Source organism: Plutella xylostella, chromosome 6 (assembly GCF_932276165.1).
Source record: "Plutella xylostella chromosome 6, ilPluXylo3.1, whole genome shotgun sequence".
Lineage (NCBI taxonomy): Eukaryota > Metazoa > Arthropoda > Insecta > Lepidoptera > Plutellidae > Plutella > Plutella xylostella.
In genome coordinates, this window is record NC_063986.1 from 6,659,454 (window position 1) to 6,671,223 (window position 11,770).

At 40.1% G+C, this 11,770-nt stretch overlaps 2 protein-coding genes across 2 annotated transcripts in view; one reads left to right on the forward strand and one right to left on the reverse strand.

Annotated features, from left to right (window-relative positions):
- LOC119694185 (progestin and adipoQ receptor family member 4) overlaps nucleotides 1–10,733 on the reverse strand; it is a 50,628-nt gene extending 39,895 nt beyond the window's left edge. Inside the window, exon 1 of the mRNA XM_038120046.2 lies at nucleotides 10,092–10,733. Within this exon, the coding sequence (XP_037975974.2) occupies nucleotides 10,092–10,686 (595 nt within the window). The 5' untranslated portion in view covers nucleotides 10,687–10,733. The remainder of the gene's footprint in view (nucleotides 1–10,091) is intronic.
- On the forward strand, nucleotides 1,584–3,161 carry LOC125488575 (trypsin CFT-1-like). The gene is made up of 4 exons (XM_048633642.1): nucleotides 1,584–1,693; nucleotides 2,095–2,260; nucleotides 2,377–2,653; nucleotides 2,806–3,161. The coding sequence occupies exons 1-4, from the start codon at nucleotides 1,618–1,620 to the stop codon at nucleotides 3,118–3,120; spliced, it is 834 nt and encodes a 277-aa protein (XP_048489599.1). The 5' UTR covers nucleotides 1,584–1,617; the 3' UTR covers nucleotides 3,121–3,161.
- Nucleotides 10,734–11,770: the final 1,037 nt, after the last annotated feature.

Sequence of the window (11,770 nt, forward strand, 5' to 3'; positions counted from 1 at the left end):
TCGCCTTAAAAAAACCCGTGAGAATTCGGCGATAAAATGTAGCCTATATGTAACACATGTCAGCTAACTCCATACCAAATTACATTAAAATCGGTTCAGCCATTTTGACGTGAAGAAGTAACAAAGAAACACACTCACAAACTTTCGCATTTATAATATTAGTAGGAAATATTAGTTTTAAATCTACAAACACCAAATGATCCCAATTTTGAAAATGTTCATAATTAAAATAAAAAAAAGTTACATTTTTAGTTTGTAATAATCTGATGCGCTGTTAAATGTACCAGTGTACCTAATTCAATAAAAGAGTACCAAGACAAAAAAGTGAAGTGGTAATTTTTATACTTAAAGCCAATCTAGACTATTGTCTAAAAAAAAGATTTATGTGGAAAACAACTTAGAGATAGGTAATTATTCAACGTACAGAGCATTTTTTTATTTATTTATACAACTGGCCCTGGTTTTATTAACAATCTGTATATAAAATGTAATATACAGATTTGCTAAAGTATTTATATTTTCCACTGCATTTTTTCAAATTTAATAAGTTCGTATGTTCCAAATTGATATCGAATCTAAAATATTTATAATTACTTGTTTATATGGATATATGTATACGTATTATGGATGGTCAGAGGTCATACAGACAAAAGTCATTTTGGGGGTTAAATCTGAAACTAGACATGAAGAATCAAAATAAATTGATAATAGTACGGAACTCTTTTTCCGCGAATCTGACCCGCACTTGACGGTTTTTTATTCTTATAGTTTAGTAAGTAATAGTTTTCCCTATAATTTTTTGATATGAATTGGATTAGGTGTATAGGTACATGGGCTGTATACTTAATGGGTCAGGGTGGACGCTAATGGTTTTTGGCTACAAAGTGTTAATAACACTAGTTTTTTTTTATTTGATGCATACTTAGGTACTTACTACTAATTTTATATTATACTCAGAGACGTCATTAAAATTTTAACTAATAATCTTTTTTGTTGTATTGACAGTAGCTCTGTTATTTATTGATATTTATAAGTTTTTTTCTAAAGGCAGTTTCTTAAGTAGTAGGTTTAGGAAATACTTTCTACATAGAATGGCCTGGTATTCCCGTAGATGGGATGTACCGAAGTAGATCGGAAAATAAACATCTATTCTATTCTATTCTCTGTGGGGGTGTCAGTACCTGCACCTGGCTCTCTCGAGTGGAACCGTTGTGCATATCCCCAAGGTCTAAACTGCCTTCCTAAGCTTGGACCATTTCCCACCACGCTGGTCCACTGCGGGTTGGTGGGTTCACATATCTAGATGTGATAGATCTAGATATGCAGGTTTCCTCACGATGTTTCCTTCACCGTAAGAGCGATGGTATACATTGTACTTAAGTTAAAAGAACTCATTGGTACATGTCAGCGCCGGGATTCGAACCCGCATCTCTTGCGTGAGAAGCGGGCGCTTACCCGACTGAGCTACCACCGCTCAAAAAAAAAAATAACATCATACTTAATAAAATTATTATATAAATCGTATTAAGAAATAAGTAAGCTAATCAAAGATTGCTTATCCTAATTTATCAAAATTATCAGTATGGCATGCACTGTATAAATAGCTAATCGAATTTAATGAAATGGTCAGATTTCAAAAGTTTTAGGACAATGCACAAATTAGTGCTTTTAGTTCTGTGTGGGGCAGCATATGGTATTTAAATCTTATTAATTTAATTTGTCAATACATCAATATCATTTTGTATTCTTTGATATAGAAAAATGTGCATTCAGTATTTAACTTTTTTAGATAAACTTATACTTAACTTATTTGTTATATGCTAGATGTGAAAAATGTATTTCACTTGATGGGGATTACATAGAAAAATAATTTAAAAAAATATTCTTTTGTTTTGTGCCTTGGGCCGAGGACTTTTGAGCCGCCCGCACCCCTCGTATAGGTATCACGTCAAGTCTATTTTTTATTTGTTCTTAATTAGAAACTATAGATCTAATCCAATATAAGTTATTATTATTAAAGGAAAGGACAGCTTAGTTGTGCATTGTGTAGCACAGAGCGCTTGCAACATCGCTTGTACATAGTATTGTCCGCAGCGCTGGCGGCGCCGGGCGCGCGCATCGTGGGCGGGCAGGGCGCCTCCATCGAGGAGTACCCCTTCTCCGCCGTGCTCATGTACTACTGGGAGGACGTGTGGCAGCCCACCTGCGGCGGCGCGCTGGTCACGCGCACCACCATCCTGTCTGCGGCCACCTGCTACGGGTAACACCAGTTTGCCATATTCGTGTTTGCAAGTCTGCTACCCAGTAGGAAAACTGTTTGCCACCGACTGAATTCGCGGGCAAGTGATATTTAAACAATGGTAATCCCCGTTACAGATTCGCTTTGCCGTCGACGTTCAGCGCGCGCGTGGGCAGCACGTCCCGCGTGACGGGCGGCACGGTGGTGGCGGCGCGCGAGTTCGTGTTCCACCCGGACTACATAAAGGAGATGGAGGCGCTGCAGCCGATTCCCTTCGACCTGGTGATCGTGCGCGTGGCGCCCGGCATCGAGTACTCGACCGTCATCCAGCCCGCGCGCATCCCCGCCGCGCAGTTCCCGCTCCCGACGGGCACCGCGCTTACTGCCCTCGGCTGGGGTCAAACTACCAACAACGTAAGTCCACGACTTGTCCTTAATGTACCTAGGTTATTGCAAATAGAATCCTATAACCTACTGTCATAAACTTTCACTTCGTTTTGCTGTTTGCGTGCAATATAACCCTGTGTGCTAAACACTCTGATCAATTATTGTTTATCCAACAACAGGGTTCCCTCATCGGAATTATCACCGAAGCTTCGGAAACGCTGAAACAGGTAGAAGTCCGGGTGTTCGACCAGCAAACTTGCAGAGAACGGTACAGCGCGTATGAGATCGTGGACCACATGTTGTGCAGCATTGCGGTGGAGGGCGCGGGCACGTGCCGCGGAGACAGCGGCGGTCCGGTGGTGCTGGACGGGGACGTGGTGGTGGGCATCAACTCCTGGCGCCGGAACGACTTGTGCGGGAACGACTTCTACCCGGAGATCAGCACTAAAGTCAGCAGCTTCTCTGAGTGGATCGTCGAAAACGGCTCCGGATAAACACGATTTGGAATTAAAATTATATTGATTACTTATCCGTATTTTAAAGTTTTTTTTTAAGGCTCCCCATAGCTAGTGACAATCTTTGTAAAATACGAAGGTGGTAGCGCATCCCCACAAATGGTACTCCTCTGACCAAGCCGGGTTGTGTGGCGTGGTTGGGAATTTCTGTATGTTGCAGTTAACTGTGATTATTTAGATTTAGAGTTTAGACTAAGCTATCGTGGCTATCGTGGCTAGGAAGACAGGAGACAGGGTCACATTACTCCCCCACCAATACCGCAGGGCAGTCTTTAAAGCAGCCGAGTCATGATTGCTATGCAGCCAGTGGATGCAGCGTAGTCCGCAGTGAGTCGGGACTGTGAGCAGTGAGGCGTCACCAGTGAGTCGGGGTGATGCAGTGGAGCATGGTGGCTGGCTGTTGCATTTACCAGGAGTGGATGGCTCTGCTTGCTGACCGGCTGAAGTCTAGCGAGCTGTGAATGCGAATGGATGTCGATGGCGTGCGTGGATGCTGTCACTAGGACTACGAAGAATGGTATTGCATCTCCACCAAGGGAGGATCGACAAGGCGAAGCGGGGTGGTAACATTGGGCAGTCAGCTATTGTATGTTATTTAAGAAATTAACTTACATACTAATTTATAGTTATGTGTGCAGTTATAGATACCTAATGAAAAAACTAGTTCTATTGATAGATAATGGTACGGACCACTTCGTCCGCAAGACCAACTCGCATCTAGCCAGTTTTATTTTCAAGTTTTGCCATGGTTGTAGAATATTGTTATCATAACGTCAGTATAGAGATTGTGTACTTGTCTAAGGTACTGGTAGTCTGGTATACTTATTTGATAAACTATTGTTGACTTTACCGAATCAACGGAATCAATAAGGTAAAGGGAAAAAACATATTTTTTTATCTTGCTGATTAAAATCTCTGATAAAGCATAATAATACCTATTGAACAATGGATTACATAAAGAGCCCCAGAGAATGATATTTTTAGTTACGTAGTCATTTTGTTGGCCGTGATTTTCAGAACACGGGAACACAAACTCAGGTACTTAATAAATTATTTTATTTTTCCTGCGAGGTTTCCGGTCATTTTATGGGGAACAGAATTATCAGCCTAATAACAAAAGTTTTGACGGATACGCATCTAGATATTGTTTTAGGAATATGATTCATTTGGGTTCACGTTGAGTATAATATATTATTTCCTCGGTGCAGTAGTCCTCACTACTAGCAGCGGGGTAGTAGCGGGGGGCACGAGGGGGGGCGGGGGGAGGGGGGGGGGGGGGGTGCACTAATGTAATGGACAACATTTCATTTTCTTTACCCTATATTTTTATTAGCTATTCGGAAACTTTATAAAAAATTTGAGGACCCGTATTTTTTTATTTTGTATATACATTAATTTTTGCATGTTATTTTTAACTTTAAAGTTAATTATTTTAAAACCGGAAGTGACGTCACATATTAGGCTCAATTTTTATTTTTGTCTATTGCCATAGTCTCGAAAAAAAACATAAATGACACTGACAAGTGACATTTAAACTTTGTTTACATGCCAACCAACAAATGGGTCATTTTCAAATGACATTGATATTTCTGATGATACTAAAGAACTTATCATGTAAAAAAATAAGCAGAAGCATTTTTCAGAAGCATTTTTTCAGCTGTGTAGGCGGTGGCATGCTCTGGGACATATTATATAGCGGTCATCTCTTAATAAGTACTAACCATTTTATATGATAAATAAAAAAAAATTGTCTAAAAGTGTCAGTCAGAACAGAATTTATGAAAATGACCCAAATAAACAACGACGTCACGATAAAACGTCAACGTCTATCATAAATGAAAGTGACAGTTATTTTGTTTTTAAATCTGTAGGCTTTGATCATCAAAATGCATCGCACCTGATGCATGACGTCATCAGCACTGTTTTACTATTTTATGATTTTCTCGAAAATGATACATCCAAAAAATACAAAAACATTTTTTTTGTGGCCTTTAGAGCTAAATCTCGAAATGGTTTTCGATTTATAGCAGCTTTAGTTTTTTGAAATGTTGTCCATTACGGCCCGCCACAGCACGCGGTTAATAATTTACACCTCGTCATTAGCGCGACTTGCCGCCACGCCACTTCTCGACTATACTTAGCACATTATTCGCTGCATAAGTACCTGAGTACATAGATAGAGATATGCTATGAAAAGGAATCCAATTAGACCAACCTACACGTGCCTATTTATGATACTTACGTAAAATATTTATTTTAGATTTTCGTACCTAATACAAAATGTAACAAAGGAGGCGAAGTTTTGTGGCTGTGCTCACGATAATGGAAATATAATTGTTTGTCAGTTAGAATAAAAAAACATTTTATAGACTATATAACCTGCCAATAAACTCTAAAAATGTTCACTCTGGCTACTTAGAAGACTAGACTAGAATATAACTGCAGCTGTTGCATTTATATGTAAGTTACCTATTAGTTATTGACTTTAATGTTATAACAATTGGTCTGCAAGGTGATTGCAGCGTTTATAAAATATTGTGTTACACTGCGTTATCGATCTTCGAATTGGAAAGTGCCGTCGCGATGCAGCGAGTTACGCCTCCGTGCCGACACCCGCGCCTCCCTGGCACCCTGGCACTCTGGCACCCTGGCACACTGGTAGCCTAGCACCCTGACAGCCTGGCCTGATATTTACAGGCTACGTTCTCAGCCGGCAGCTGGTCATTCGTTAAAAGGCGCGCGTTGCGACACCGCAAAACTAAAACGTCAGTGACTCCTCCACGAGAACTAAAGAGGGGCACTCCTATAACATGAGGGAGTGGCTATAACCCGGTGAGTCCCTTAAAACAAATCCGCCTGATTATTTTTATTACTGACTATAGCGAGCTTCGCGTCATATTTATGTAGTTTCCCGTAAAAGTTCATGGATAAATTGAAATTAATACACCTACTTAATTATTATTTCAAAGAATGTAGAGTTTCAGATTTATCGGTCCAATAATTTCAGAGCCTATTCTATACAAACACCTCTTTTATTTTCATGTAACAATAGACTTCGTTCTTATTGAACTCTGAATCCTATCTAGGTTTCCCTAGGCGAAGAGAGTAAAATGTATTGATTAAAAATGCTTATATATAAGAAATAGGGCATAAATGGGACACTCGACACAAATAAAAGTAGTACATTTTCATACGAGTTCGGAATCGTGGTCATTCATTACAGTCGAATTAGCATAGTTTTTGCACGACGCGGTAGAGTGCTAATGGAAAGCTACGACGAGAAAGTAATAATAATCCGCAGTTTGGTTTGGTGAACATTTCTTTTCTCCAATATCACCTAAACAGGCTTGAACCCACTAGAAATAGAAATTCATATTTATCTCATTTTTATAATTCAGGTATCTATAACAACAGACCGTTTGATCTTCGATCAATACAAAACTGTTATTTTCAGGCAACGTATACAGCTCACATCCCAGAAAGTTCATAAAAAATTCATTATATAATTTAAAAAACGCTTCCTAATCCACGTGTAAAGTTTATTATTCATTCATAAAAAACCAGGCTCAATAACCCTCAGTCATCATGCAAGCCCGTAAGATAAGGGTTATTCATTGAGTTCGACCCACAAACGTTCGTCGACCTAGTTCTTCAGCTCACATTGCCAACGAAAAAACACGTGGAAATCGTAATGTCTTGGCAAAGATCACTAAAAGCAGAGTTTTACTGGCAAAGCTCTACACAGTCAGGGAGGGATTTATGCCTTACTGGACTCCAGAGATAATTTAATGGTAAGCTGGAGAAAAGCTTATTAGTCTCACTCACCTACATAATATACCTAGCGCTGTGCTAGCTGTGCGCTTCATTTATGTAACAAGTTTTTCATAATATTAAACATGAAAAGTTTGTGGTTTTGCGATCAAATTCGATTTTTATACTTACTAAAATACCTACTTTATAAAAGATTTTTTTAAATCCAACGATAAACAATCAGGCAGTGGATAAATGTACACTAGAAGGAGGTATATCTACTGAAATCTACTCATTTGGGTGCCGTGTGGGACTGGGTGTCAGTATACGCCGGTGTGCCACTGTTGCTTTGAACTTGTCAAACCTGCTGAACCCATCAATCAGACTAATCGTCAATTCGTAACTAGAGCGACATGTCCTCGTTCATTTCAGTTGAGTCAATGAATGGAAGTCATATACAGAGTGTTGTAGAAGTTGTGTAACCGAAAGGAGACAGCCGAGATTTACCCATTCGCCTAGGACAAGAGTTCAGAATGACCACCTGATTTACCCCGTTTCGGAGTCTTGTACCACGTTTGCATTTAGAATAGTCTGTTTTTGCATTTGCAAAATTTTGTTTTTGCATTTGCAAAGGTTTGTTTTTGCATTTGCAAAATATATCACCTATAAGTTCAGTTTTTACTTCATCCATGCTATAAATCAGTTCTGGAATTATGTAAAGATTCAAAGAAGATAAAAGCTTTAATCAAATGGGTATAAGAATTGCAACATCCGACCGGCTACGCCAGGGCTACACCTACGAGCTACGGGCTACGAGCTACGAAAGGGCTACGACAGGGCTACGACAAATTGCTACGAAGTCTACGAAATCGTAGATAAGACTTCTTCCTGTGGTTTATATTTTAATTAGTTATTCTTATCTAATTTCACAAATATCCTCTTCAACTCTCCTTTAACTACGTAGCATTTGGCAGACGGTACCTTCTGAAAGCTTGTGCTAAAGTACTTATATATGAATATTCGAGTGTTCTTGTCTTTTGTCTTTAGTATGGAAACGGTTTTTAAGAGCGGACAAATACAGTCAAGATTATTGATATTGGATTGGTGGGTAGTGTGGCAGAAATACACCTATTATACCGAAGTCAGCTAAGTCAAGTTTTAAGTTGTTATTTTAATACGTTCATTGTTTTAAAATCACTGTTTTTTTACACTTATATATAGTTACTTGCAGTATATTTTACAGATCTTTCAACCCAGCTTTTGCTACCTTCTACTGACTACCACATTATAAAGTTAGAACTTCAAGCATCGGAGTTTGTTTGCGCGCTGCGGGCGGCGGCAGTCGTTGTTTACGAAGCAGCCACTTTCCACTCTTGCAATATTTAAATAAGAAAATTACAAGCCTATCTTTGTTTGCGGTAGAGATACTAAACAGTAAGCTTTCACATCTTTTGAATAAGAAGTAAGCTCTAATAGCATCTATACCTAAACTTACCTACGTTGTTGTAAGGGCATTGCAAAAATATACTACAAAGAAGAAAAATAAGAATTTGCTTGCAATTATGTATAATTTTTCCATTGGAAATTGCTTCCAGTGATATGTTATGTGGAGGCATAATGACACTTCGATGGGCTTTGCTGACACAACGACATGCATCATGGAGGCCCGCGCCGCCGCCGCCGCCGCCGCCGCCGCCGCCGCCCGGGGCGCGCTTGCACTGCACACACTCCGATTACTGTCATTACGCCCATCTACTCACTATTATTTCATAACATAATCATAACTATTTCTTGGTATAAGATTTATGCAAGACACATTGATTTACATCGATTTGTGGCAATATTCCTTTTAGATTTTTTTCTTACTGAGATACTGAACCTAATTCGATATAACAGATTCGATTCTGTAGAGAGATGCCGACTGTTGGTAATATTTTATAAATGCCAAAATATATGTGTTATGGATTGTACTTTTGTTCGGAAACCAGCTACTAATAGCAATGTCTTAGCATCTTGCGACCGTCACTTAAAATTTATAAGTCGGTATGAAAGTTTGATAAATTCGGCGTGAAAAGAAAAAAAACGGAAATCCGGTATATTCGGCATCTTTGCGCAATACTTCATCATCATCATACTCGTAAATGTATGTTCATTTGTAAGAAGTCATTTGTAAGAAGTCATAGATGAAGTGCTTGTTAATTCAAATTCAGCTAAAATATTTAAGTAATATATAGTTATGTCATTTGATAACAGCAGTATGCTAATGGAACACGTAACGGATGAATGAAAACGGCAGAGCACATAGATAGCATAGCGCAGTCGCCTCCTTTGTCCGGCCCGTGGCGACGTGTGAGCCAGCCCTGCACGAGGCACGTGTAGCCACATTGTACCCGCCAGGGGTGTTTAATAAGGAGGTCACCTGCAGCAACGCAAACTGTACGCGACGGCTAATAGTGCCTGTTGCGATAAACGTTTACTTTACTTTTAAAACAGTATAAAACGGTATAATTATAAAAATAACAGTGCATTATAAAACGTTCAATGTTACCGTGGAAAGACGACGGAAGGTTTGCATTTGCGCCGCGTTCACAGGTTTGGATATTGTTCGCAAATGGAGTGCAGTGCGCGAGGCGAGGGGAGCGCGGCCCCTCGGCCTCCGCGCGGCTCCATGTTTATTGCTCATTGCGATTTATAAGCTCATTATTTATTTGATGTCATATAAATATTGACAAACGTTTAAACCCACATATTTTTGGGATTTCCTACAACATTTCGAAACCTTATTTATCGAATGCTGTTTTATCGATGACGATTTGCTGAAATATTTTTAATCGACAAAAACATTTTTCAACAGAACAAGGCATCGATAAATAGAATTTTCATTAAAACGATTTTTGTAGGTATAGGAAGTCACATTTTATATTGGTGGAACCAGATTGCGAATTCTGGTCTTGCCATCAAATAGGTTAATGAAAGTATCCAACGAAATTCATAATCATTGTAAGTAAATTGGTACCTACTTGAGAACTTAAATACTTACATTCAGTTTCAATAACTATTCTAATAAAAATCCTTATCATTATCATATATTATATCTCCTAAGTACTACATGATGAAGAGGAATGATCTAATATCGAAGTAATTTGCAGCGTGCATTAACTAGAAGTGATAATGGAGATGCGTCTCGAGACAATACTGACCGTGCGTGAGTATGTTGATGGTCTCGTTGTGGAAGTAGAAGAGGCTGCGCACACAGCCGGCCCAGCTCTGCAGCGGGCGGTAGCCGGTGAGCACGTACGGGTTGAACTGCAGGTGGCGCGGCATGTCCCGCCAGTGCAGCAGCCGCACCGCGCCGTCCTCCGCGCCCGCCTCATTATCACAGATATGATCCACCGACTTTTTCCTCTTCTTCGGCCCCTTCCCGCTTACCTCCTCAATTGACATATCTAACACTGGTGTGCATGAATCGGGCACGCAATGTATTTCTCTCATAACAGCGGCTGGCGTGTGCGGGGCGGAGCGGGCGGCGCGCGGCCGGGGCTCATAGCTCGCGCGCGGAGGCTCCGGGAGGCGCGGTGGCGCGGCGGCTCTCCGCGCGCGACTCTCCCGGGCGCCGCCGCCGCCGCCGCCGCCGCCGTCGCGGGCCCCACCCCTCGCACAATTTGCGCACTGCGCAAACCCGATCAGCTGATTCCCCCTAGAAGGTCGACCCTCTGGACAAACCATAAAAAATGCTTTCACTAATCGTTTCTTACTTTCATAAATCCACACTACCATCAGAATGCCATCAATCATTCATTTTCAATAATAAAACTGAAATTCTGACCTGCGTAGGTTAAATGTTTCAAATATACCTATTTGTATTTCTAAACCCTGGCAATTAGCTTCAGTAACCTATAGCATACTTAGTACATTATAATAACTCAATGTACTTGGTACTTAGGTAAGTAACTACAATGTGTAAGTATGTACCTACTCAATAAATGTTTATCAAAAGCACTCGTTATCTAAGATTGCTACGAGAATGTCTTTGCGGCAATAAAGCAACGTCATAATTATTTATATTAGTGAGACCTCAGCAGTGCACCCTGCTCTTCATATATACGCGGATATTCTCCAATCCATCAGTGGTACACTCTTCCTTAGGCATTGGTTTAGATACTGATGATATGGATAACATCAGACGCGAATTAACGAAGAACCTCTTTGAGGTGGGTCCTATAGATAAGTGTAGAAGTTACCTACTTAATTTAATTTCCGCCGGAAGAGGACGTGTTTTGGCGATTTTTATTTACTTCTAAACCTGGATTCTATAGGCACTATATTCTTAAATACATTTTGAACTAGTAAAGTAATAGTACCTAGACCTATGGAATGGACCCACTTGGCCGGTTTTATTTAAGTACCTACTTATTCTATTTAGAAAGGTTGACTCAAACAACTTTAGTTCTAAAATGCGAAAAAAGATGTTAATTAAGAAACTTTGTTGGCAGAGTCCTCGCTACAACGCCTAATACTGAAGTCTCGGCGAAATGGTCAAAGCCTAACTTATTCATACTTTAGTTATTTTTTTTTTCATAGCCTATTTATTTTCCCACTGCTGGGCAAAGGCTTCCCCTTTTTTGTTCAACAACAACAACCTTCGACCCTGTGCAGGCTCAGCCCAGTTATTGTCAAATTTCGGTCGTCCACCTCCGTTTCGGCCTGCCTTTAGTTACCCACTTAACTAAAACTAGGTAGTTAAATTCTGTGAGTGCAGCGCCGCGACTAACGGATGGTGGTACGCTGGCGCAGACTCTTTACGTGATAGAAGCACATTTTTTTTCGTTGAAAAAAGTGGTTTAGAATGATTCCACGAGTCGTCCTCTTTCAGCTTACT